General features: G+C 41.2%; 1 protein-coding gene across 2 annotated transcripts in view; it reads left to right on the forward strand.

Annotated features, from left to right (window-relative positions):
* Positions 1 to 11,195: 11,195 nt before the first annotated feature.
* Positions 11,196 to 25,484, forward strand: part of LOC107286505 (protein Shroom2) — a 41,312-nt gene continuing 27,023 nt past the window's right edge. The window contains exons 1-2 of one of the 2 annotated variants that reach the window (XM_029283945.1): positions 11,196 to 11,324; positions 22,960 to 23,511. In XM_029283945.1, coding sequence (XP_029139778.1) covers positions 11,233 to 11,324; positions 22,960 to 23,511 — 644 coding nt within the window. In that variant the 5' untranslated portion in view covers positions 11,196 to 11,232. Of the gene's footprint in view, positions 11,325 to 22,959; positions 23,512 to 25,484 lie in introns of those variants that run through there. The other variant, XM_015814881.1, reaches the window with a different exon arrangement.

Below are 25,484 nucleotides of genomic sequence, written 5' to 3' on the forward strand. Positions count from 1 at the left end.
GGCTTTTACATCACTAGATTTTACCCATGTGGCTTCATACAATGGATATCCTTTCCATTGCACTAAGTACTGTAACTTTCCCTTAAAAATTCTAAAATCAAGAATACATTTCACTTCATAATGAGTCTGTCCAGGTGCCTTCTTAGGGGGAGGTCGTAAGGTGGAACCCCGGAAAGATTTCAGTAGGCTACAATGGAACACAGGGTGGACTTTCCCTAGGAGTCTGGGAAGTTTTAATTCTACCGTGACTGGGTTAATGATTCTCACTATGGGGAAGGGACCCATGTACTTCGGTCCTAACTTCTTACTAGGCAACTTAAGTCGTAAATATTTTGTGGATAAATAGACTTTTTCCCCAACTTGGAATGATCTTTGGGGACCCCTTTTTATCAGCTTGCTTTTTATACATCTCAGAAGCCTTTTTCAGAACGATTTTAGTGTTTTTCCATACCTCCTCCCACCCCCTCACCCACTGGTCAAGCGTTTGAGAAGTAGAAGGCCCCTGAGGATATTCGGGTATTAGGTTGAACTCTTTTCCTGTGGCAACTTTAAAAGGCATAAAACCAGTGCTGCTGTGAACAGAGTTATTGTAAGCCACCTCTGCGAAAGGGAAGAGGTCAGTCCAGTTCGTTTGCTGATAGTCCACATAGCATCTGAGATACTGCTCCACCATTGAGTTCGCTGATTCAGCCACCCCATTTGTAGATGGGAGAAAAGCCGACGATAGACCTTGCAATGAGCCAATTAGCTTGAGGAAACCCCTCCAGAACGTGGCCATAAATTGCACCCCTCGGTCTGAGATTATTCGCTTTGGCACGCCGTGCAGTCTGTAGATATGCTTTAAAAAATCTTGGTTAATCTTTGGGCTGACAGGAGTCCTTTGCAGGCGATGAAATGAGCTTGTTTTGAAAATAGGTCTTTCACAGTCCAAATCACCATATTCCCCCTATTTTCAGGTAATTCTTCTATAAAATATATAGCAATTTCTTCCCATTGTTGGGAAGGGTCCGCAACTGGTTGTAATAGTCCAGGGGGGTTTCCTGGAATTCTTTTCATGGTGGCACATACAGCACAGCTCTTGACAGTTCTCTACATCCCGTTTTAAACCCAGCCACCAAAATTGCCGGCGAACCAATTGCAGTATTTTTAAATATCCAAAGTGTCCAGCTTGTTTCACATCATGACCGTGCCGAAGAGCGTTAAGGCAGAGGGTTTCAGGCAGATACAACTTTCCCCCTTTGTAAGACAAACCATCCCTGCATGTCAAGAAGGTTTGATTTTCCTTGAACCATTGATTGTTGAGTTCCTGTTTTATTTTCCTCACCCCAGGTCATCAGGGTTTGGGACTTTCGAACATGGGGCTCTTCATGTCGTTAGTTGAGAAGCAGCTTGCGATGTAGATATAATTGCTTCATTAACCTCTTGTATTGTGATACTCTGGATAAAGCGTCAACTAAAAAGTTTTTCCCTCCGGGTATGTACTTCAGGCTGAAGTTAAATCGGTTAAAGTATTGCGCCCACCCTCATATTTTAAGAAGTGCTTTATTGCGTGTCTGGAAAAAGTATTATTATAAGTTAAATTACAAAATACCAATCTGGGGGATTCCTGGACACGTGATAGAGGGGGTATCTGTGGGTGTGAATTTGGATAGGATTTCTTATAAGGAATTACTTAGATTGGTAGGGAATGATTGGCAATTAAAATTGTTAGCTGAGTTAAAGCAAGAAAATATTGTACAGTCTTGGTTTCAGTATACTCAATTGTTGGTTAGGTGGAAGTTAGATCAAAAGGTTGGTATTACATTAATGGATGAGAATTTGGTAAAACAGATTAAAGATCAAAATCGAGCGCATATAAAGAAAATTTATAATGCTTTAATAGACATGGATTCGGAAATGGAATTAGTTAAAGATTGTATGGTAAAGTGGGCCCAAAATATTCAAGAACCGATTCCACTGGATATATGGGAGGTAATTTGGGTTAGAAATGTAAAATTTACCCAGGCCCAAAATTTAAGAGAAAATTTTTACAAAATGTTTTATAGATGGCATCTGGATCCTAAAAAGTTGTCTTGTGTGTATCCTAATTTACAGCCCAAATGTTGGAGATGTGGTAGCTTGGATGCTACTTATTTTCATATTTGATGGACTTGTAGAAATATAAAAGCTTTTTGGATTAAGATTTGGTGGAACATTCAAAAGATTTTCAAGAGAAAGATAAAGTTCACTCCACAATTATTTTTGTTGGGTGTTATTACAGATTGTGATACTAAAGAAATTAACTTGATGTTGAATTTGATAACAGCTGCAAGGCTATTAGTAGGGCAATATTGGAAGAAGGATTGCTTGCCTACCATAGAAGAATGGACGCTTAAAGTGTCAAATTTAGCAGAAATGGCTAAGATTTCTGCCTATTTGAAGGATCACTCACAAGAAAGATACATTTCGGTTTGGAGAAGATGGATAGATTATATTCAGAATAAATATGGGACTAAAAAGTTCCATTTAGCTTATGAATAAATTTTAGAGTATTATCAGTATTAATAGTTTATTATAGTGAAATTTTTATTAGTTTTAATTATATGATATTATTATTACTTTTAGTATTAGTATTGTTTAACAATATGGATATTCTATTGTTTAATAATTAGGATACTAATTTGTTTAAGTTTTAATTATTATTATTATATTTATGTTAAAGGGGAGTTAAAGCGCATTATGGACTTGGTTATTTATATAGTTGGTTAATGTTAGTTAGATTATGATTATTATATTTGTAACCCTGTATTCAGCTCTGGGAAGTGGGGGAGGGAGAGGGGGGTTTAGGGTGGGTGGGTTTTGGGGTTTATATTGTAACTTTTATAAAACTTTTCAGTAAAAAAAAAAGTATTGCGCCCACCATACTTGTTTCAGGGACAGTTTGCGGGGAGTTTGCAGTGCCTCTAGGTTTTTGTGATCAGCCCATACCTCGAAAGGACCTTGCTCCCCTTTAGGTAATGTTGCCAGTTTAATAGAGCCCAGTGGATTGCAAAGCCTTCCTTCTCCCACACTGCCCACCTTCTCTCACAATCGGTGAACTTTTTGAGGTGTAGACACAGGGCTCCGTCATGGTTCTTTTGCAATAGTACAGCTCTGACAGCCACATCGCTGGCATCGGCTTGAATCACAAAGGGTTTCCCTGGACAAGGATGCTTTAGGACTGGTTCAACCGCAAATAGTCTTTTTAAATTCTCAAAAGCAGTTTGACAGTTCATAGTCCATGCTAGCTGCTGGCCAGGTCGTGGCTTCCCCCTTCTTTGCCTGTTTTCAGTAAGTCTGTGAGGGGTAAAGCAATTTCAGCAAAGGAGGGTATGAACTATCGGTAAAATCCCAGAAAGCTCTGAAGCTGCTTACAAGTCTTTGGGGGTTGCCATTCTATTACGGCTTTCACTTTAGCTGGGTCCATTTCAATGCCCTCACTGGAAATTCTGTAGCCAAGATAATCTAGTCGGGTCTGATGGAACTCACACTTTGATAGTTTAACATAAAGTTTGGCATTCAACAGTTTCTTTAGCACTTCTCACACTAGTTTTACGTGGTCAGCCATATTTGTGCTGTATATCAGGATATCATCAAGATACAGCAAAACTCCTTTGTATAAATGGTCATGTAGTACCTGGTTGATCAGCTGCATGAAGACAGCTGGAGCCCCCTGTAGTCCAAATGGCATGACTTTAAATTGATAGCTCCGCATGGGACAGTTAAAAGCAGTTTTCCATTCATCTTCTTTTATTCTTACTCGGTAATATGCCTCTCTCAGGTCCAATTTAGTGAAGATACTCCCCTTCGCCAGGTGGGTTAGTAAGTCCTTCAGGAGGGGGAGGGGGTACTTGTTTTCTACACTCACAGTGTTTAACCTTTTATAGTCCACACAGAGATGAAGCGACCCATCTTTTTTCTCTTTAAATAACACCAGAGCTCCCACCTGAGATTTGTCCCATTCAATAAATCCTCTCGCTAGGCTCTTGTTCACATATGCCTGCATTTCCTCCATTTTGAGGGGGGTCATAGCATACATCCTCGGCTGTGGGAATTTAGCTCCCGGCAACAGTTCAATGGAGCAATCATTGGGCTGTTGGGGAGGTAGGGTGTTGCATTCTTTCTCACTAAATACCTCTGCTAGGTCCCAGTATTCGCTGGGAATGAGTGGCTCGCCTGGTTGAGGCAGGGTGGCTATCTTTGCTAGCTCAGTGGTCAGCCTAAACTCTCCAGTAACATTGGCTGAATTAAGGGGGGCTTGGGCCCTATAGGTAGTCTCACAGTCCTCATCCTCTTCTCCCACCAAATAAATGGTTTCCATTTGTCCAACTAGGCTAGCCCTAGAATCACAGCCTCAGTCATCTTCGGAGCCACCATGAAGCGAATTAACTCCTGGTGTTCACCTATTTCTAAGCGTATTGGCTTCTTATAACGAGCTAGCTCAACATCCAATCTTACTGCTGCCTGGTACCACTCTTGCAGTAGATTGGGGACAGCTCGATAGACACAGGCTTGGAAAAGGTGATCGTCTAGTCCCTCCTTGAAGTGGTGCACTAGGGACTGTTCAGGCCACCTTTCTATTTGACCTACTATGTTACGAGCAGGTCTGCCCTCTTGTATTATCTTATGTATTTGTGTTTCCACTTTAAGAGCTATGGATGGGTCCTCGAATCTGGTTCTTAGTCCACGGAGGAAGAAGGGGAGGTTCCCCAACTCAGGTGCCTGCTCGTTATACAAATTGTTTAGCCACTCAGACACTTCCCCTTCCAAATTGGCCACGACTGCATCGACCATAGCAGCTGGATTTGGGTAGAAATTGGCATTGGTATTTATGTGGGAACACACTTGATTTAGGAAGAAGATAAGCTTCTCTGGGTCAGCGTCAAACATCGCTCTGAGGGGTGGCGCCATTATGGGTTGTTGTCCCCCCCAGTGTGGCTGCATTTCTAGTGGTTGTTGGCCTCCCTGTTGTGACTGTTGCATCCCCAGCAGAAGCTGACCTCCCAATGGTGGCTGTGGCATCCCCAATTGCTGCAGGCCCCCCAGCGGTTGCTGCACATTCAGGGGCTGTTGCCAACCCCACAGCTGCTGCACTCCCAATGGCTGCTGACCTCCCAGCGGTGGCGGCTGTGGCATCCCCAGCTGCTGCAGGCCTCCCATCTGTCCCGGTGGGGGTTGCTGTGGCATCCCAGTTGCTGCAGGCCCCCCAGCGATTGCTGCACATTCAGGGGCTGTTGCCAGTCCCAACTGTTGCTGCGCTCCCGTCGGTGACTGCAGCATCTCCAGTTCATACAGGCTTCCCAACAGTTGCTGCACATTCAGGGTCTGGTACCAGCCCACTGCTGTGGTGCTCCCACCTGCTGCTGACCTCCCAGTGGCAGTGGCTGCGGCATCCCCAATGGTTGCAGGGGCCCCAGCTGCTTCAGCGCTCTCACCTGTTGCTGCCCGGCCAACAGATTGCACAGCTGTTGGATTATGTCATGTTGAATGCTCACATCGAGTCTTCCCCCTGTGTAGGCTTTGGGCTTGGGTGGTGCCAATGTAGAAGCTCTGGGCTGTGTGGCCGATAGCAGCAACGATCAGGGCTTTCACGGTACCTGTGGCGATCTGGGCTTCTAGAGGAAATGACAATGTCTCGGGCCACCGTGTTCAGAGCGGTGGCCAGGTCTGTCCCTCCTTGCAGAGCTGGAGGTTAATGTTGGCAACTTCGAAGACGGGGAAGCTGCTTGTGCTCCATAGGCGGGGCTGGGGCTTCTTTTGGGCATGGATTGGAATCTGCTCTGCCGATCGTTGTGATCATTTGCATGGGAGGAGTGAGAGGGTTGCTCCCCACTCTTCATCTCTAGCCCCTTGAACCTTTCCACCAACTTCTCCACCGATTGGCTACGGGCCGCAGTCAGGTACTTCCATTCTTCGGAGTCCTCAGTAGTTATCGATTTCTTGACTCTCAAGCACCTCGGGGAGTGTGATTCTCGAGAGGTTCCTTCTTGCAAAGCAACTTCGGATGCTTTCGAAGAACTTGCTTTTGGCAGGGTCGTCTCGAGGGGTTTGGAGTCTTCACTGGGCAGGATCCACTCTGAAGACCAGATCAGCTCCTGCATTTTGGGTCTCGCCCCCAGCTGTAAGGCCTGGGAAGATTCCTTCTCCACCGGTGCGTTGGCTTGCGCTCCTCCACTGAGGCGGCAGCCACGGCCGGGGTGCTGGATGCAGGCACTTCTTCCTTCTCCATGTTGATATCTTCCCCAATTCTTTGCCAGCTTGTCCCTCGACTTAGGGACAGTGACTGGAGCTCAGGAGCCCAATATGGTTAAGGTAGAAAATGCTAGTTTTTGGGTTAATGTCATGGTTCTGATAGATTAAACCCTTCAAAAAAAACTTCGAGGCATTGTTTTCCTTAAGGAATCTTTTATTCGGGAAACAAAGTATTGGCACTACATAGTTGAACCCAAAAACTAAATTCCCTTCCCCCTGATACAAAGTAACAAACTGCAATTCCCACCCCCAATAAACTGTCATAAATCACATTCCCCAATTAGCTTAAAGCGTGGGCTTTTTATGGGGAATAGAAATATAACGAAATTAGGTTAATACTACACTCTGGATAAATCTGAAAACCATGAAAACTGTTAAAATTTCACATCTGATAGAGTATTGATAAAATTATAAGAAAATAATTCTCTGCTTTAAAAGTTGGGGAAAAAATAGCTATTAATATCTAGTGGAGAATTAGAGCATAAAACTATAGCTGCATTGACTTGAAATTGGCAAGATGCCCAGAATAGAGAACAACTTGTTCCTTTGAACTTCAGTGACTTCTAAATAAACAGAAAACAGCTGGGAACAAAGGAAAGAAAATATACTGGGCTATCTACTACAGAGTGAGAACTATATTTGTTTAGAAACTATTGACCTTCTGTGATTATAAATACACTGAGCTGCAATTTTCAAGCTCAAGAACTGTTTGCAGAAAAAGAAAAACCTTGACTTTTGGCTAATCTTCTAAGGGGGGAGTTACTGGAAAGCTTTCAGGTGGTTAAACATTCTGGACTGAAATCTTGGCTGGTTGATAATTATAAGACCCCTGAATAGAAGAACTGTTACAAAATACTGCTTTCAGTGGTGCTTTGATAATTGGAAACGTATTGGAGTATAAAAACCATATATAAAGATAAGAACTAGGTAAGATTTTATTGTTTGGATTTTAAGTGGCTGTTTTGACAAGGCTAATCAAAGAGACTATGGTACCCGTGAAAAACTATCAGGGGGGGAGACAAAATGGATGTTGTACATCTATCTAAAAATGACAGGAAACCACACCTAATACTCCCTCCTGAAGATCTCATCCTGGAATATCAGAGTTCTGTAAGAGCAATGGCTCAAGACAAAGCAAACACATTTCAGGAGAAAATGTATGCAATGCTGCGACAGAGTCAAATGACAATTGTTTCAAATCGTGAGATCAAAAACAACTTTGATGATATAAATAAGCATATCTCTGATGTAAACTTACAATTAAAAAACTCAAAAATGACAATAAAGAATGAACAAACAAATCAGATAATAGAACACAGACCAGAGGAAAGTGATTTAAATATGGAAGCTACAAATGAAGAGAACTGCAACTTAATACAAACAAAAGAAAATCTGCAAGATTTTACTACAACAAAGGAAATAAAAAAGATGTTTTATCTTCCAGGACTTCAAAACAAACTTGAGGACAAGAAAGAAGATCTAACAAAATGAATTAAAGAGGTGTCAGGAAAATCATTAAAGTTTGGGAGACAAAAAATGAATATCCTACTTAATTTGTCTTTTTTATCCCCAACAATATCTACAAAAATACAGCAAAAATCCCCATGCAAGCTGAACATACTGAATTGGAAAGCGACCTGGCAAAAAAAGAAGGCTAGAGTCAGATTTAAGAGACTTGATTCGACTTACCAGATGGAGTACTATATGATTAAACACTTGTTTGAATACGGTTAAAAGAACAGATAAAGTTTAGATATAAAAGGGATTTATAGTAAGAGGAATAAGATATATAAGTAGTATAATACTTTTCACAATACATGAAATGTAAAAATATTGGGATGGTGTATGTGAATGAAAAGTTTGGATATTTAAAAATAATTAATTTTGGGGAAATTATGACTGATAAGAGCGGTTTGAATACAGTGGGGAAATTAAACTTAAATAAGAATTTTGAAAACAGGACACATAATGACTTAATAAGATGACTTTTATAAATACAATTGAAATATAAACCGATTAAAAAAGATATTATATGTTGATGTTATTGTTCGTTGTACAAATACTAGAAAAATGTTTATCCTCAACCTTGTATATATCAAAAATATTAAGAATTATATTTGTTTAATGCAGACAAAAGGAGAATACTACTGGAAGAAAAGAAGATCAAGGAAATATATCATTGACTAACATTAATTACATAAATTAATTATTATTGATTGTTTTTAAATATATGAACTCAGACAACACAGTTTGCTAAACACTAGGGATTGTTATTGTAAAAAATCAATAAAATATAACACAAAAAAAGATTGTTCACCAACATGCTAAACAAATCACATATGCAGTCCATAAGCAAACTATAATCACAATTTAACATTTATAGCTGTTGTTTCACTTTGACATTGCTCCTGTTGCTATTAATCAGCCGTATTTCCACATGACAGTGTTTCAAACTTTATTACAGTAAATATTTATCTAAATAATTTTTATGTAGCTGGCAGGAAGTTGAAACAATGGCTTTCTAGAATTTTTCAAAAAAATAAAGTAAATTCCATATAGACCTAGTTTTTTAACTTCTGTCTTTACTGACTTATAGCTAACTTTAGAAAATGTCTAATTTATTGCTCTTGTTTGGTAAATAGCTATAAGTAGAATTACTTTACTGTTTCAGCTTCTTTCCTAAACTTACAGTATTTCTCTAGCCTCCTCTAATCAAAGAGCAAAGCTATCTTCTTTCTGAGACTGAGGTATTTCTACTTGAGTTTAATTCTTTGATGATGATCAAATATACTTTGATCATCTAATATCTTCATTCAGATAATCAGAATTCAATTCAATATTCCAAAGTATGCACATGCATTTTATCTTCCCTTCACATACGCAAATCAATTAGGAATTGAAACTTCACCATATTCCCACAATGGGAATTGTGTCTTCAGGAAAGCAACTAAGGCAGCATTTCTTATTATGTTTTTTTTTAAAAAAAAATAACTGTTTTCATCTCATTTGAATGTAAAAGAAAGACCTGGCTGATTCAATATAAAGGGAGGAACAAAGCAGTACAAAAACTGCTTTCAATTAAATGAAACTCGTGCATATTTCAGTATCTCAGATATGATCCTGTAAATGCTCTTACTGCCATCGCTATTGGTTTTTTAAATAATTTATATCCTTTCCCAACTTAAGTACAAAATAATAGTTTTAAAAGAAAGTGAAACCCTTCTATTAATTATATGAAATATTTCATGGATTATTTATAGGAAAGCAATTTAAATTCCAAACAAATTATTTAACAATTACTTTTATCTCACATTCATTCTTTCATGTGTTTCTTTTTTGCTATTTATTTTATTGTGTACTTAGGGAAATTTTAAAAATGGACCCTTTATCTTTTATAATTTCTTTAAATTTTGGGTCTGAACCAATTTAGTTCATAGATTTGAAAAAACAAAGTATAATTCCAGAAATACCATGCATCCCATTTTGTATTAAAGTAAAACTTTCACTACCCTGTCATCTATATATTGAAGGAGACTTTATTTGGAAGAATCCTTGAGATATAAATCTATTTATATCTTGATTTATAATGCCTGCGCATATGGATTTTTTTTCATTGAATAATCTGATTGTCAAAATTGTATTGTATAATATATTAATCTTGCACAGAGTATCCTAAGAACTTCAGATGTAAGAGATAATAGTTTATCTATTATGGCTGCACTTCTGGTTACAAATATATTCAAAAACTGCTAACTCTGCAGATGCCAGGAAAATGGCTGAATGAGACTAAGTAATAATCTATGATATGTAGGTGCTTTTTTATGCTAGCATAGGAATATAGATACCCACTTCTAATAGTGGCTGCCCCTTGCAAATTGGATGCTTAAATTTGCTTTTTAAAAATTGTATTCCCATTGTGTCAGGGATTTTAAAAGAAGGAAAGTCCCTCTGTTAGTGTCAACATACCTTTGTAAGCATTGTTCACTTTTGAGTGTGAGTGGGTGGGGATTTGTTTTTACATAACTCCAAGATTTTGTAAAATATTTTCATTTCCTCTCTCCTACATGATCTTCTTTGTATTATATTTATATTAGTATTTTTTGTTTCTAATTTAAATTTTTCAACTGATTTTAGTACAGTTTATTGCAATGATTTAAAGGAGGAAAAATGAACATATCATTGAATGTCTATAGATCTAGAAATTTATAATTGAATAATAAAAATATATTTACTAACTGTACCCTACTTACTGATGCTCAAATAATTCATCATTTAATAATTCCCCCATCCCTCCCTTTTTCCAGATCATCTGATAAAGAGTACTCAGAAGACTCTCTGAGAGAACTCAGGAGGACTTGGGAGGACTACAGTTCAGGAAACAAGTGGAAAGTATCTGCAAGGACCTTCTATGTAGGACAGGCCACAGTTGCATTACAGTGGAGCCAAGGTAGATCTGGGACATTGCCCAGTGATTACAGATATTCACAGGAAAATGTAAATGAGAAAAGCAAAGATTATGGTGTTTTGCCTCTTGCTATTTCTGGACTACAAATATCAGATAAGAATCAGCACTTTTTAACACATATCAAAGCAGAAGAAAATCTACAGGGGAATTCTAAGAATAAGAAACATGGCTCTTTTCCTCAAAGGCCACCCGCACCCAAACGAGATAAGAAACATGAGCGACAGGATAGCTTTTCAGCTTCACTTGCTTCAGAATCTTTGCTGACAGTGCTCAACAGATCAGCCCAAACGTCCCCTGCTGCTACCAATATAGTAGTAGACAGCTCGTCACCTTCTCAGGTTTCTGCAAAAAAATATGGAAAATTTGTAAGTGCAGAGCTACCAGAGACTGGGCAGTTGGCATCCACAGAAAATGTTTTTCAGCATTTAGAACAAAAAAGACATCTCAAATCTGAACCTCCCCTTCCTTCAGCTTATCGTTGCCATCTAAAATCTAGAATGGAAGCATCAAGATCCCCTTCACCACAGTTTGCTCCACCAAAGCTGACTGATAAGCCACCTGTAGCTGCTCAGGATGAAAATTCCACAAGGTAAGCCACCTTACACAAACGGTTAAACATTTGTCACATGTTTTATTGTTGGATTTTTTTTTTATTGAAAGTTTTATAAAATTTTACAATATAAATTCCCCCCTCCCCCCAAACCCAACCCTCCATCCCTCCCCCCCCTCACTTCCCAGAGCCAATCACAGGATTAACAATAAAATAATCATAATCTAACTAACATTAATCAACTATTAATCTAACAAATCTATAACTTCCTTTAACTCTCTTTTAAAACAAATATACAATTATTAAATGCCATAATATTAACATAATTTTAAATATCAAAAATAAAAAATTCATTCAAAAACCAGATGATATTTTTTGGTTCCATATTTCAACTCAATATAATCAATCCATCTTCTCCAAACCAATATATATTTTTCTTGTGAATAATCCTTCACATAAGCGGAAATCTTGGCCATTTCAGCTAAGTTTGAGACTTTAACTACCCAATCTTCTGTAGTAGGTAGACCTTTCATTTTCCAATATTGAGCAATTAATAATCTTGCAGCCGTTATAAGATTTAACATCAACTCCATTTCTTTTGCATCCAAATCTTCCAAAATACCCAACAAAAATATCTGTGGTTTAAACTTTATCTTTTTCTTAAAAATATTTTGAATATTCCACCAAATCTTAATCCAAAATACTTTAACCTCCTTACATGTCCACCACATATGAAAATACGTTGCATCTAAATTTCCACATCTCCAACATTTGGGTTGTAAATTAGGATACATACATGACAATTTTTGTGGATCCAGATGCCACCTATAAAACATTTTATAAAAATTTTCCCTTAAGTTTTGGGCTTGGGTAAATTTTACATTTCTAATCCAAATTTTCTCCCATGTTTCCAATAAAATCGGTTCTTGTATATTCTGTGCCCATTTTATCATACAATCCTTAACCAATTCTGTTTCTGAATCCAATTCTACCAATACATTATAAATTCTTTTAATATGTGCTTGAGATTGATCTCTAATCTGTTTCATCAAATTTTCATCCTGCATGGTAATACCAACTTTTTGATCCATACGCCACCTCATTAACAATTGATTATAATAAAACCATGAATACACAATATTTTCTTGTTTCAAATCTACTAATGATTTAAGTTGCCAACTTTGTCCATACGGACGAAGTAGTTCCTTATAAGAAACTTTATCCAAATTGTTGGATTTTTTTCACCAGTTTAATATTAAGGTTTCCAGCCACTGTCCCTACATGGTTTTAGCAGTTTAATGTTAAGCTTCCTAGACAGTTTTAGAACCAGATTATTTTACCTCAGCAAAAATTATATACAATTTATTTATTTCTGCTTTTAAACTTAATTCAGTGCAACGTGCTTAACTTACAAGTGAATCTCATTAACAGTTCTTGAAAATAAGATAGTCATCCAATGACTCTATGACTAATTAAAGAATAGTCCCCATTTCAGGTGCCCTGCCATTCTGGTGGAGGGGGGAGGAGGATGCTTTTGGGGAGCATTCTTTGCATACTTTCGTTTTTGCTGTAATGCTGTAGCTGTTTTGGAATTAGGGAGGGGGATCATCTTTGGAGACAGAAGGACTCCCTCCAGCTGGTTCCAGCCTGACTCCAAGGCCACTGCACCTTGAAGATGACCTGTTATTTGTCCTGTGCTTTGGTGTTCTCAAAACAATCTTGCGGCACTGTATTGACTGCCAGTGGACTGGTCAGGGGGGTTGGGTTTCAAAGTGGGAAGAATAGCTTGGTGCTTTGCACGAGAATGTTAGATTCTGCTTGACTTTGCTGCAAACACTGTCTTTCAGTAAAAGTTCTTTTGATTAACCACATGGAATCAAGAGTCGTACTTTCCTGAGAGGGCCAGTTGGGGCAGGTCCTTACATTAAGCAGAATCTGCAATAGTGGTCAACATGGAGAAGCACCCACCTCTACTGTGGGGACCATGCAAGGAATGTCTGCAAAAGGCAGCAACCAAGAGGAAGCTGAGTGCTGGGGGGAAGCCTCTGCCAAGGCTAACCTCGGGGCAGACCTCTCTGGCTGGATGGAAGAGGTTGCTAGCCTGGGAGATTCATCAAAACCCAGGTGATCCATTGGTGTTGGGAAAAAGGATGACTGGGAAGGGAGAACTAAAGGAGTGACTCTCATCTGAGCCGAGACACCTGATGATGCAAGTGGCGAATGGAGCTGGAAGAGCTTAAAGCTGAAAAAGAAGAAAGCGGCAAAGTCAATCACACCAACTTCCTCATGAAGTAAGCCATGCGCACCATGATGGAAGCATTCCAAAGGCTCAAGGCACGCAAGACCCTAGCCAGGCAACTTCTGGGAAAACTCATCAAACCCAGGAGGAGGAGGATGGCAGGGGAGCCTCACCACTAGACACCATTGCAGGGGTCTCAGCAACACCAGCCGGAGCAGCTGCAACTTTGGAAGCAATGCAGGGTGGGGTCATGCCAGAACCACTGCACTGGGAGGTGCTGGAGCCACAAACCCACAAAGAAGAAAAGCCCCACTGCTGTGTGTGAACTTTGACAGGGACTCCCAGCAGCTGATATTCTTCCTGGCCCATGTGCTAACCTACATTCAGGAGTACAGGCCAAATATCCCTACCGAAAGTGCCAAGATGAGGTGTGTTACATTATCTTTGGAAGAAGCAGCTTCCCATTGGATGGTAACTCTCCACAATGCGAATGCTCCTGATTTGAGGAACTGTGATTGTTTTATGACCGTGCTCCATCATCAGTTTGTGGACCCTCTCACTGATCAAAAAGCCAGAGACCACATCAAAACCATAAGGCAAGGGCATGGAGCAGTAGCAGAGTACACCAAAGAGTTCCATGACCTGGCTTGTCGATTTGATTGGCCAGAAGACATCAGCTGTTTCAAAGAACGATGACCTATACAATGCTTGTGTGATGAGAGGACCCCCTGCAACCCTGTACAGCTGAAGAGGTGGAAAATGACCAAGCCCACAAGAAACACCAAGCGGTGAGGTCCAGGAAGAAATCCCCTCTAGAGACAAGAGAAACGGCAAAACCTCAACCTTCACAAGCCAGATCAAGGCTTGCTTAAAATATGGCCAAGAGGGTCATCAAGCCACTGAATGCAAAATGGGCTGTCCAGCCAAGAATGCCAGCCCAAATCCCACAGGAAAACCCTCTAAGGTGCAACCACAGGCCAAAGAAATGGCGCTGAAAGGACTGAAGGTCGTGGAGTTCACCCCCTCACCTAAAAGAGCAGAGGGAACTCTGACCCCACCAGAGGATGGCCAGGGGTTCACAGACACTGACTCAGACGACGACCCCCTGGTAAATGACCCGATCATGCTAGTGATGGTCCGTATAAAACTGAGCTTCCCTGGGTCCAGGTTGAAGGCTAACCTCAGAGCCCTATTAGATTTGGGTTGCACCAGATGCTTAGTAAATCCAGCACTGGTCGAGAAGCTGGAAATTTGACTGAGACGGTTAAAAGTGCCAGTGGTGTTTTGTCAACTGGACAGTTCGGTCACACGGGGCATCCCAGCCACTTCTGCCACCGAACCCATAAGAATGCAAATGGGGCTCATTCAGAAATTATGAGCTTCATAGTAGCACCTGGGATGGAGAGACCCCTAATTCTCGGGCTAGCTTGTCTAAAAAAGTGGAACCCTTATGTGAACTGGAGAAACAGACTACTAAAGTTTCAAATAAACCGTTCCTCCCAAACCTGAAAGGAACCTATTAAGGCAACTACCCCAAAGTGTGAATTAGGGGCAGTCATGCAAAGGAAGGACCTTCCTGTCATTCTCAAAAAGTATTGAGATCTCCGAGAGGTGTTTAGCGAGAAGAGTTCGGATGAATTTCCCTCTCATAGATCTACTGACTGTACTATAGAAATCCTGCCCGTTGCCAAATTGCCAAAGCTGAAACTATACTCAATGACCCCCAGAGAGCTAGAAGAACTCTGGTTATTCATTGATTAAAAACCTAGCCCAGGGCTTCACTCAACCAGCGCGGCCACTGGTGATGGCCCCAGTCCTGATCCGAGAAAAAAAATGGGGCCCTTCGTCTATGCGTGGACTATAGAGGGTTAAATGCAGTGTCTGTGGAGAACGTTCCTACCTCTGATGAAAGATGCTGGCCCACTTTGCCAAATTCTTTACTAAACTGGATTTGTGGAAGGCGTATTACGGCATGAGAATCAGAGAGGGAGGATGAATGGTAATGGCCCTCTGGAGCGCTTTCCTATCTGCTACTGTGTAGCAAGCAAACCACACACAAATGCAATAGGTTAGAATGCTCTCTATGGAGCAACGGTAGAAGGTCACCAGCAGTTTTTCCATTCAGTTGTTGTTTCCTGAGAAGTCTCAAAAATATAATCTCTGCTGGGCCTTAACCAATGCTATAACATGAGCACTCCAGGTCAGGTCCTCCTTTATGGTAACACCCAGAAACCTAAAGCTTGCCACCCGCTCCACACAGTCCCTGCTGATGATCAGGGACTGAATGTCTGATCTATTCCTCCTGTAATCTACTATAAGCTCCTTGGTCTTAGTTGTGTTGAGAACCAAATTATTGTCTCTGCACCACAAGAGCAACCGCTCCACCTCATTCCAGTAGGCAGACTCATCCCCCTTGGAGATAAGCCCCACCACTGTTCTATCATCCGCAGATTTAACAATATTATTGCTAGGATGAATGGGAGTGCAGTCATACATGTAGAGGGTGTAAAGTAGAGGGCTCAACATACAGCTGAAGAGATATAGTTGCCTAATCTAACCCTCTGAAAGCGGCCAGACAGGAAGTTCATAATCCAAAGGCAGATTGAATGTGAAAGTCCGAGATTGACAAGTTTAGACACCAGTGTATATGGAAGAATTGTGTTAAATGCAGAGCTAAAATCCACAAAGAGCATCCTTACATCAGTCCCCCGCTGCTCCAGATGAGTCAGAGCAGTATGGAGAGTGATGGCTATGGCATCCTCTGTGGATCTTTTTGCTCTGTATGCAAACTGGTGACTGTCAAGTGTGTATCGGAGGCAGGACACAGTGTGCCTGTGGACCAGTTTTTCAAAACACTTCATGATAATAGGGGTGAGTGCTACTGGTCTGTAATCACTGAGACTGTTAATAAAGGACTTCTTTGGTAATGGAACAATGATGGAGGTCTTCAGACAGGATGGAATAGTGGACTGGGATAGAGACCAATTAAAAATCTTGGTAAAGACCCCAGCCAACTGGTCTGCACAGTATTTAAGCACCTGGCCAGAAATGCCATCAGGTCTAGCAGCCATCCTCGAGTTCACAGCTCTCAAGGTACTCCTCACCTCATGCTCCTCTATGGTGAGGGGAGGGCTGTGGTGGACTAGTGCCTGTAGCACAGCTGCCTCTGATGACTTCACTTTGAAGCGGGCAAAGAAATGATTCGGCTCCTCTGCCAATGAAATATCCCTGTCAACAGAAGTGATGATATTGGGTCTATATTTGGTGATTTGTTGGATCCCCTGCCACACCTGCCTCGCATCATTATTATGAAAATAATCTTCAATCTTCCTCTTATAATCTGCCTTAGCCTGCTGAATGCGTCTCTTCAGACTAGCTCTGGCAGCACTATATTTTCCCCATCACCAGACCTAAAGGCATTGTTTCTGTCATGCATGCATGTATGTATGCCGCAGTACAATTGCTCCAAAGTGCAAGTAGTCAAGCCAGTGCTTCCATCCCATCAACTGTCCGCTCAGGTGACCACCCGAGCCCAGGTAAAGGGGAAAAAACTCCAGTACCAAAAGACGTGACCTTAGCCCTAAAAGCGGGCCTAAAGAATGATAAATGGTTCCAGAATTAGGGAGGGAGATCATCTTTGGAGACGGAATGGACTCCCTCCCAGCCGGTTCCAGCCTGACTCCAAGGCCACTGCACCTTGAAAATGCCCTATTCTCAAAACAATTTTGTGGCACTGTGTTGGCTGTGGTGGACTGGTCAGGGGGGTTGGGTTTCAGTAAAAGTTCTTTTAATTAACCACATGGAGTCAAGAGTCGTACTTTCCTGAGAGGGCCAGTTGGGGCAGGTCCTTACACATACGTTGTGATCGCATATTCCCTTATTATCCTAAAACTGAATTTTCCATTGAATATTATGTGTATCACACATATAGCCATGTTAATAAAATCCAAAGAAAACAGAATGCATGTATCCAGTCTTACATATACTATTACAAACATAGTTGGATGTTTTCAAGCCAGAGGTTCATACCTTTCTCACCATGGAAATCTGAGAGTTATTTTTATGAATGGTTGAAAATTGCTATCAATGTTGCCAGAATAGTTAGCAAAACAATGTTAATCTCTAGATCTAACTTCTCTAAGTGAACAACTATGTTTTTAGGATAGAACACAGGTCAGCAACCTGCGGCTCCGGAGCCGCATGCAGCTCTTTGAGCCTTCCCCTGTGGCTCCCAGCCTCCTCTGCCATTTGTAGAGAAAGACAGGGAGAAGCACTTCCCTGCTTCTCTCTCTCTGTGTGTGTTTGTGTGTGTGTGTATATAAAAGAGAGTGGACTCACGGTGTTCTCCGACGAGCAGAAAAGCTTACCGGGCGGGGCTCCTGCCTTGGCTGAGTCTCTGCAGGAAGCAGGAAGGGCAGGAGAGAGCTAGCTAGCCCAGCTATGCTGACTCAGGAATTCTGGGAGTTGAAGTCCATGAGTCATAAAAGAGCCGAGGTTGCCTACCCCTCAGCTTGTTGGAGAACAGCTTGAAGCTAGCTTGCCAGCTGAGTAGAAGATCAGAGAGAGGGAGAGAGGGGGGGGGGAAGAAAGAGAGAGAGAGGGAGAGAGAGGAAAGAGAGAGAAAGAAAGAGAGTGAAGAAGAAGACTGGCAGACCAAGGGCAGAAAGAGAGAGAGGGAGGTAGGGAGAGAGAGGGAGGGAGGGAGAGAGACCCTTTTGACATCTAAAATGAAGATAACACTGCATATATCATTTTTTACACACACACACACACACACACACACACACACACACACACACACACACATATATATATATATATTAAAAATAACACAAAAAACATACATATGACTCCTGGGAGGATCCATAGTACAACAAGAAGTAAAGAACACCAGGAGAAGAAGAGACTCTAAAAATATTTGATGGTAAAAACCAACATGACAAATACTGGTTAAAACCTACAAAATTATTAAAAGAAATCTACGAAAATTAAAAACCTAGCTTTCGTTGGCAAACTGCCAACTTCCTCAGGGCTATAGTTCATACAGGGCGGGAGAAGTTCCCTTGTAGCTGGCCATTGCTCTGCATCCGGCACCAAGCCCTAGTCATCGGGCGTGGCCGGTCAACGAGAGTTTTGCTTTCCTTGCCATTGGTGGTTAGGCTCCTGCTCCTACTCTCAGTCTCGGAGTCAGCCCTCCTCTCATGAACACACTCCTCCGCCGGAGATGCTTTTCCCCGGAGAACTGATCCTGCGATTACTTCCGAACTGGAGGGCAGTGGAGGGTATGGCTGGCTTATGGGGTGGAAACACCCTTTACCCCAGGCTGCACAAGTGGGAGGGGGGTGCCACCGTTAGTTTTTCACTCCAGGAAGGCTCATGGAATCATAGACGCCTGCGCCAGTCTCCACGGGGTGTGCGTCGTGCTTACAAGCGGGGCATCCACCCCTCTCCACTCTGCTCCGCTCAGCATCTCTACACGCGGGAGAGGCAGCGAGGCCACGCAACCGTCTGTTCTCGGAAGACGTCTCACGGTCCCCAACCACCTCAAGCGTCTCTCGCTCTCCTCCATCCACTGCAAGCCGGAGACCGCAACCAAGCCATCCAGATGCATCAGAAACCCCACAATCATCCCTCGCAGCCTCAAGCGCAGCCCGCGTCGCGGAGCGGGTCCAAGCTCCCCGTCTACAGGGGGGTGCCATCGCTCCGTGATGGGTTGTCCCTTGCCGACGGTGTGCCGGCGTCCATGAAGCACTAAGGGGGGTGGTGGTGGACGGAGGGGGGTCTAGGGGCGCATTGCCCATACCGACATGAATCGCCAACAGACCCACACTATCGGCTAAGTCATCGTAGTTGCCGGGTAGGGCACCTTGGTCACAGAAGAATGCTCCATTATGCAATCCAACGTTGTTAACAGGTTTGTCTCAACTAGGTGGATCAGGAGGTTGCAAGCCTGATCTTCTACTCAGCTGTGCGAACGAAGAACGGCTATTTCTATCCCTTTGCCGTGCGTCCATGTCTTTCCCTGCACGAATGGAGACACGCCACGCCGCAGTCAATTCCTCTGCGCTTCGTGCCTTACTCTTCTCATTGGCCCTCCCCAAGGTTTGACAACCAGCTGTTTTAACGTTAGTATGCTGGTCCGGGCCAGATTCAATACGGCCACTGCACCCACGCACCTGTACCAAGTTCTTTACGTCCATGGGGTCACGCTCCTCTCCTTGGTTAGGTCTGGCCGGAGAGCAAGGTCTTTTGAGTTCTTCGGTAGCAGCGGTTCGTGGGGGGGAAGAAGAGAGGAGGGCTGGCATGGCGTTGTTCATACTAATCTGTTGCTTTTTTGTGCGGGATCTAGTTGTCATGTGATGACCGTCCCTTTTATCCAGGAGGGCTTTTACAGGGAGATGATGTGTCGCATTGGGGTGGTGATCTAGATGGTGGGGGTGTGGCAGCTCCTCCTCCGCCGGGTGTTGCGGTGCGACCGTTGCCTGATGGTCTTTGATGGATTGGAGTTGTTGTGCTCTCTTATGTGAGGCACGGTTGTTATACCATGTTCTCAGGGTTTGTTGGACCGGACATATGTCAATGTGTCTGTTGACAGATTCCTCTCCCGTATACCATGCTTCTTTTAGAAGCCTGCCCCTTTTGGTGGTGTCATTGGCCAGGACTTGGATCTGTTTCCAGTCAAATTGGTGGCCACTCTCTGCCATATGTGACCAGACCTGCGAATGCTGCTCACCCCGCTTTATGGCCAGCTTATGCTCGTGTATTCTAGTGCCCAGTCTTTTAGCTGTTTCGCCCACGTAGTTGCGTGGGCAATCCATGCATTGGATCTGGTACACTACAGCTGACCTTTCCATGCTGGGGAGCTGGTCCTTTGGACGCATTAGTTTGGCACGCAAGGTCTGGTCAGGTTTGTGGGCCACCTTGATGTTATATGGGGCAAGTAACCTGGCCGTGGCTTCAGAAACATTGTGAATATACGGGAGGGTGACCCGTGTGGATCTTGCCTATATATTCGTAGATTTTCACGGGTACAGGTATGCAGGTCTTGGTGTATTCGGGTCTTTTCCCCTGTAAGATTGAGAGTATCTTGGCGACGTTTCAACGAGGTCCCACATCCCAGGATGTAATCACACAATCCATTACCCAGGTCGTTATAACACAAAAGACTAATGGGCACACATCCAGCACCTCAACTACTCAGGATGTTACGAAACAGCTGAACAATCAGCAAACAATAACAGCCAACCAATCCACACAGCCAACCAATCCACCTACAGCAACTAAGCCAGCACTCCACACACCCCCACCAATATTTATAGAGAGATGGCAGCTCCGATCACACTTTGCTCGCACAAGCACGAAGCCGAAGACCCCAGCCTGAAGATGACGAGTGGGACCTCGTCGAAACGTCGCCAAGATACTCTCAATCTTACATGGGAAAAGACCCGAATACGCCAAGACCTGCATAAATATAATATAATATAATAGTATAGTATAGTATAGTATAGTATAGTATAGTATAGTATAGTATAGTATAGTATAGTATAGTATAGTATAGTATAGTATAGTATAGTATAGTATAGTATAGTATAGTATAGTATAGTATAATATAAAGGTAAAAAAGGATATATGCAGTGTTATCTTCATTTTAGATATCAAAACGGTTTTGCGGCTCTCAGTGTTTTGTTTTCAGTGGGAAACGGGTCCAAGTGGCTCTTTGAGTGTTTTGGGTTGCCTACCCCTGGGATAGAAGATGAGGGAACCCTGTATTACAATGACAGTTCTTCGAACTTCATTTTATTGCCAGCAGAACAGGACTTCCTAAAACAAAGACAGCCTTAGAACTGCCAGTTTCTAAATATTTCTGTTCCCTTGGTAGCCAGATTAGCATAAAATACATAATATACAGCATATAATACAACAATTTCTTTCCCATTATGGCCAACAATAGAGGATATTTAACATCAAAAACAATTAAAACAACTGCTAAGAAAAGTAGCTTTTCACTGGTACAAGTTAGCAGGATTTTATATGAAGGTGTAGAGCTCCTGTTTGTGCTGCCCTTCAAAGTCTTGCACACTGAATTTTAATTTATGAATAATACAAATGGGCCATATTATCCATACTTTGTAAAGCCAATAAAGAAAATAGATATATCTGAGAAGACCCAAGTCAAAATCCCCAATATATTCAGTCCAGCCGTCCCAGCACCCCTGCAGTCATGTAATCACAATCGGGGCACTTGGCAACCAACTTGCATTTACAATGGTTGTAGTATCCTGTGGACACATGATCACCATTTGCGACCTTTCTGGCAGGCTTCCCACAAGCAAGTCAATGGGGAGGGTGGCAAGGAAGGTTGCAAGTTGCTCCTGCCACCTCTTTTTTTCCTGAGGAGCTTGAAGTCAACAGTATGAGATCCCAGGGACCTTGTACTACATAGTTTGCACATGCCTACAGCATGCCCAGCCATGTTTATGACAGGCTGCAGCAATAACTCCTCCTTGCCCAGCCATACTCATTAACTGTGTATCCTACTGCACTCATAGCAGCCAACTCTGCATATGGCCACACTCCTGCTGCATCTTGGCAGCCACTCCTTGCCTTTCCATTGGTATCTGTTGCCCTGTTTGCAAGATGCCAGAAACTTACTCCTTCCTGCCAGCTTCTTCATTGACTTTGCTTGTGGAAGCTGTCAAGAAGTTACAAATCACAGTCATGTGAGGTCTTTGCTTAATGACCTTGCTTAACAACAGCAATGGGGGCTGTCTGGATTGCTTTTGCTAAGCAATGGGATACATGATGTCATTCTTTATGACTGCGTCACTTAGTGATGGAAATTCTAATCCCAATTATGGGCTTTAAGTAAGGACTATGTATAATAAATGCCTTAAGTGAAGAATCTCCATTAGTCATTAGCTACAAATTTACCAAATGTTATGTCTCATATGCCAATTCAAGTTTCATACTGATTTATAAATTGCTGTTCAATTATTTCACCAGTATATAATAAACCTAACTTAAATTTTAGAAAACTTTGTTATAAACAATGAGAACCTTGTTTAGATTACAATAGTAATTTGCACATTATTGGAAATAATTGTCACTGAACAGAGTAGATGTTTCTTCATATCAATATATGTGGGATCAGTCAGTACATTTAGGCTTAATTTTTTGTTCATCTTTTTTAAAAGGAAAAAGCATGTTAAGTATCTTTAAAATTTCAGTTAAGTGCAGTTCTTTGTACATTTTATAACTTTAGTAACAATGGCTAGTGCTCAGTAGAAATAAGGATACTTAAAATATACATGGGTATGTGAAAAATGTTACTCATTCATAAATTTATAAATAGGCTATTATTAATCTATATTTACATCAGTCAACAGAATGTTTACATAATACATGTAATATGCTATTTTAATTTTTTTTCTAAAGAATTGAAAGAGTGATGGATAACAATACAACAGTAAAAATGGTTCCAATCAAGATTGTACATTCTGAGAGCCATTCAGAGAAGGCAAGCAGGCAGAATCTTGGCACTAGAATAGAGCCTCCTACTTTACGAAGCGGCTTTAAAAAAGACCAAATCAAGACACTTAGCACTCCTGAACAGTCCTATTCACGTTTTTGTGCCTATACAAGACAAGGTGTGGAAACTGACCTTGAGAACAAATCAAGCCTGTCTTCTTTGCAATCTGTTGAAAGCTTTGGGAGGAACATAAAGGAAAATGACATATTCACCCAAGCAGTTATTTGTGTGAGAGCCAAAGAAAGGACAATTGAGGACTGGAAATCAGAAGAATTAGCTAGAGAAATAGTGGATAAGGATAAATCATTAGCAGAAATTTTGGACCCAAATGTGAAAATAAAAACCACAATGGATTTAATGGAGGGAATCTTTCCCAAAGATGAATATTTCTTAGAAGAAGATCAACATCACAGAAAATTTCTTTTAAAGGTTTCAGTACCCAAAACTGAAGAGGAAAAGTAAGTACATATTTGTCCAACACAAATTAATGCTTTTATCTTTTTTTTTTAAAAAATAAATTTTTATTGATTTTTCATTGAAAAACAAAAACATAAATCTTTTATCACAATATCAACCAAAGAAAAAAAAATCAACACCAATCAATACATTCACGGACGTGTCCGGTGTCCCCCTCCCGCACCACCCTCTCACTTACCTACACCTTCCTCCTCCCTATCCTACCACCACTCCTCCTTCCTCCCTCTTACCTANTTCTCAATAAGTCTTTGTTTTTGTTTCTTACGTAATTGATACGCTAACCATCTTCCAGGTTTATTTGCATTGCAAAATGTATTATGTTTCATATATTTCAGATTGATAGCAAGTTGGTCAGAGAGCAACATATTATACTGTTCTTTCAGCATTACAATAGATGCCTTTAAACTCTTATCCATTGGATTTAGGGAGAAAGTTTTTTCTTTTATTTTTATCTCTTGCTCAATATCTTTATAGTTTTGCTGCTGTTTTCGCTTATAAGCAGAGTTCATTGAAATTAAGGCACCCCTCATAACAGCTTTGCTTGCATCCCAGACCATCGATATAGGAGTGCCTTTATTCATGTTCAACGCGAAAAATTCTTTTAAGTAATCCTTTAATTTCTGCACATTTGTTTCATAATTCAATAAGTTCTCATTCAATCTCCAAGTCCTTCTACTAGTTCCCTCAGTTAAAATCTCCATCCAAACAGGACTATGATCCGACAAAATCTTAGGAAAAATCTTTACCTTCTTAATCCTAGGCATCAAATCAGTAGTGATCAAAATAAAATCAATTCTAGAATAAGATTGATGCCTATCCGAAAAAAAAGTGAAATCACTTTCTCCCATATTCCTTTCACGCCATATGTCTCTTAGCTCAAAATCTTCCTGTAAAGCAAAACAACTTTTAGGCAATTTAATTTGTGTTGAAGTTTTAGCTGAAGTCTTTTTATCTCTTTTTGGGTCTATTACACCATTCCAGTCTCCCATCATAATAACCGATTTATAATCCAATTGCATTATCTTTTGATGCAAAACAGTAAAGAATTGCTTTTGTTGTTGATATAAGTTTGGTGCATATAATCCCACAAGAAGACATTTTTTTCCATTCAAAATGATTTCCACAAATACAAATCTTCCTTCTGCATCAGTATCTATTAATTTTGGTATCAGTTCCTTCTTGATATAAAGAACTACACCCGCTTTTTTCTTTTGAGAGGAGGCCGCAAAATGTACACCCAGTTTAGGATTAAATAAGTACTTTTGATCTTTTAATGTAATATGTGTTTCTTGTAGACATATAATATCATTCTTATGCTGCTTCAAATAATAAAATATTTTTCTCCTTTTTTGTGGTGAGTTCAGTCCATTAACATTTAAGGTTATTAACTTAATCATCCTTTGGTTTTTGGAGCTTCTGAATCAACCCTTGAAGATCCATTGTAACAGATCTTTTAGGCCTGGCTCCTCCCACTGGCTCCGAAGTAGTTGCAGATGTTTGGGGCATAGCCTCTTTCTGTTGCTCTCTTTCCTTACGCTTATGAGCCGCACGTGTCATTCTTTGGTCTTTTGGATCCTGTTTTGCCTCCAACACTTGTAAATTCTGAAAATCTCCTGCAGATAGCGACATAGCTCCAGGTAATTCCACAATCAATTGTTCCACTCCTTCTTCTACTCCTTTAGCTGGTGATGTAGAAGGTGAATCAGCTTTCAACACCGTTGAGTAAAAATTCTTTGCTTTCTGTACTGTATTAAATCTATAGCGATTGCCAGCAAACATAAAGACCAATCCAACTGGTATTTCCCATCTAAAGGGTATTTGCTGCTTCTTCAACTCTTGAGTCAGAAATGCAAACTCCTTTCTTTTTTTAAAAATCTTTGAAGGTATTTCTTTCAAAAGTATAATATCCTGGGCAGCAATCTGAAACTTCTGCTGGTAAAAGGCCTGTATAATT

Source organism: Protobothrops mucrosquamatus, unplaced genomic scaffold, assembly GCF_001527695.2.
Source record: "Protobothrops mucrosquamatus isolate PMUCROS unplaced genomic scaffold, P.Mucros_1.0 scaffold_96, whole genome shotgun sequence".
NCBI lineage: Eukaryota > Metazoa > Chordata > Lepidosauria > Squamata > Viperidae > Protobothrops > Protobothrops mucrosquamatus.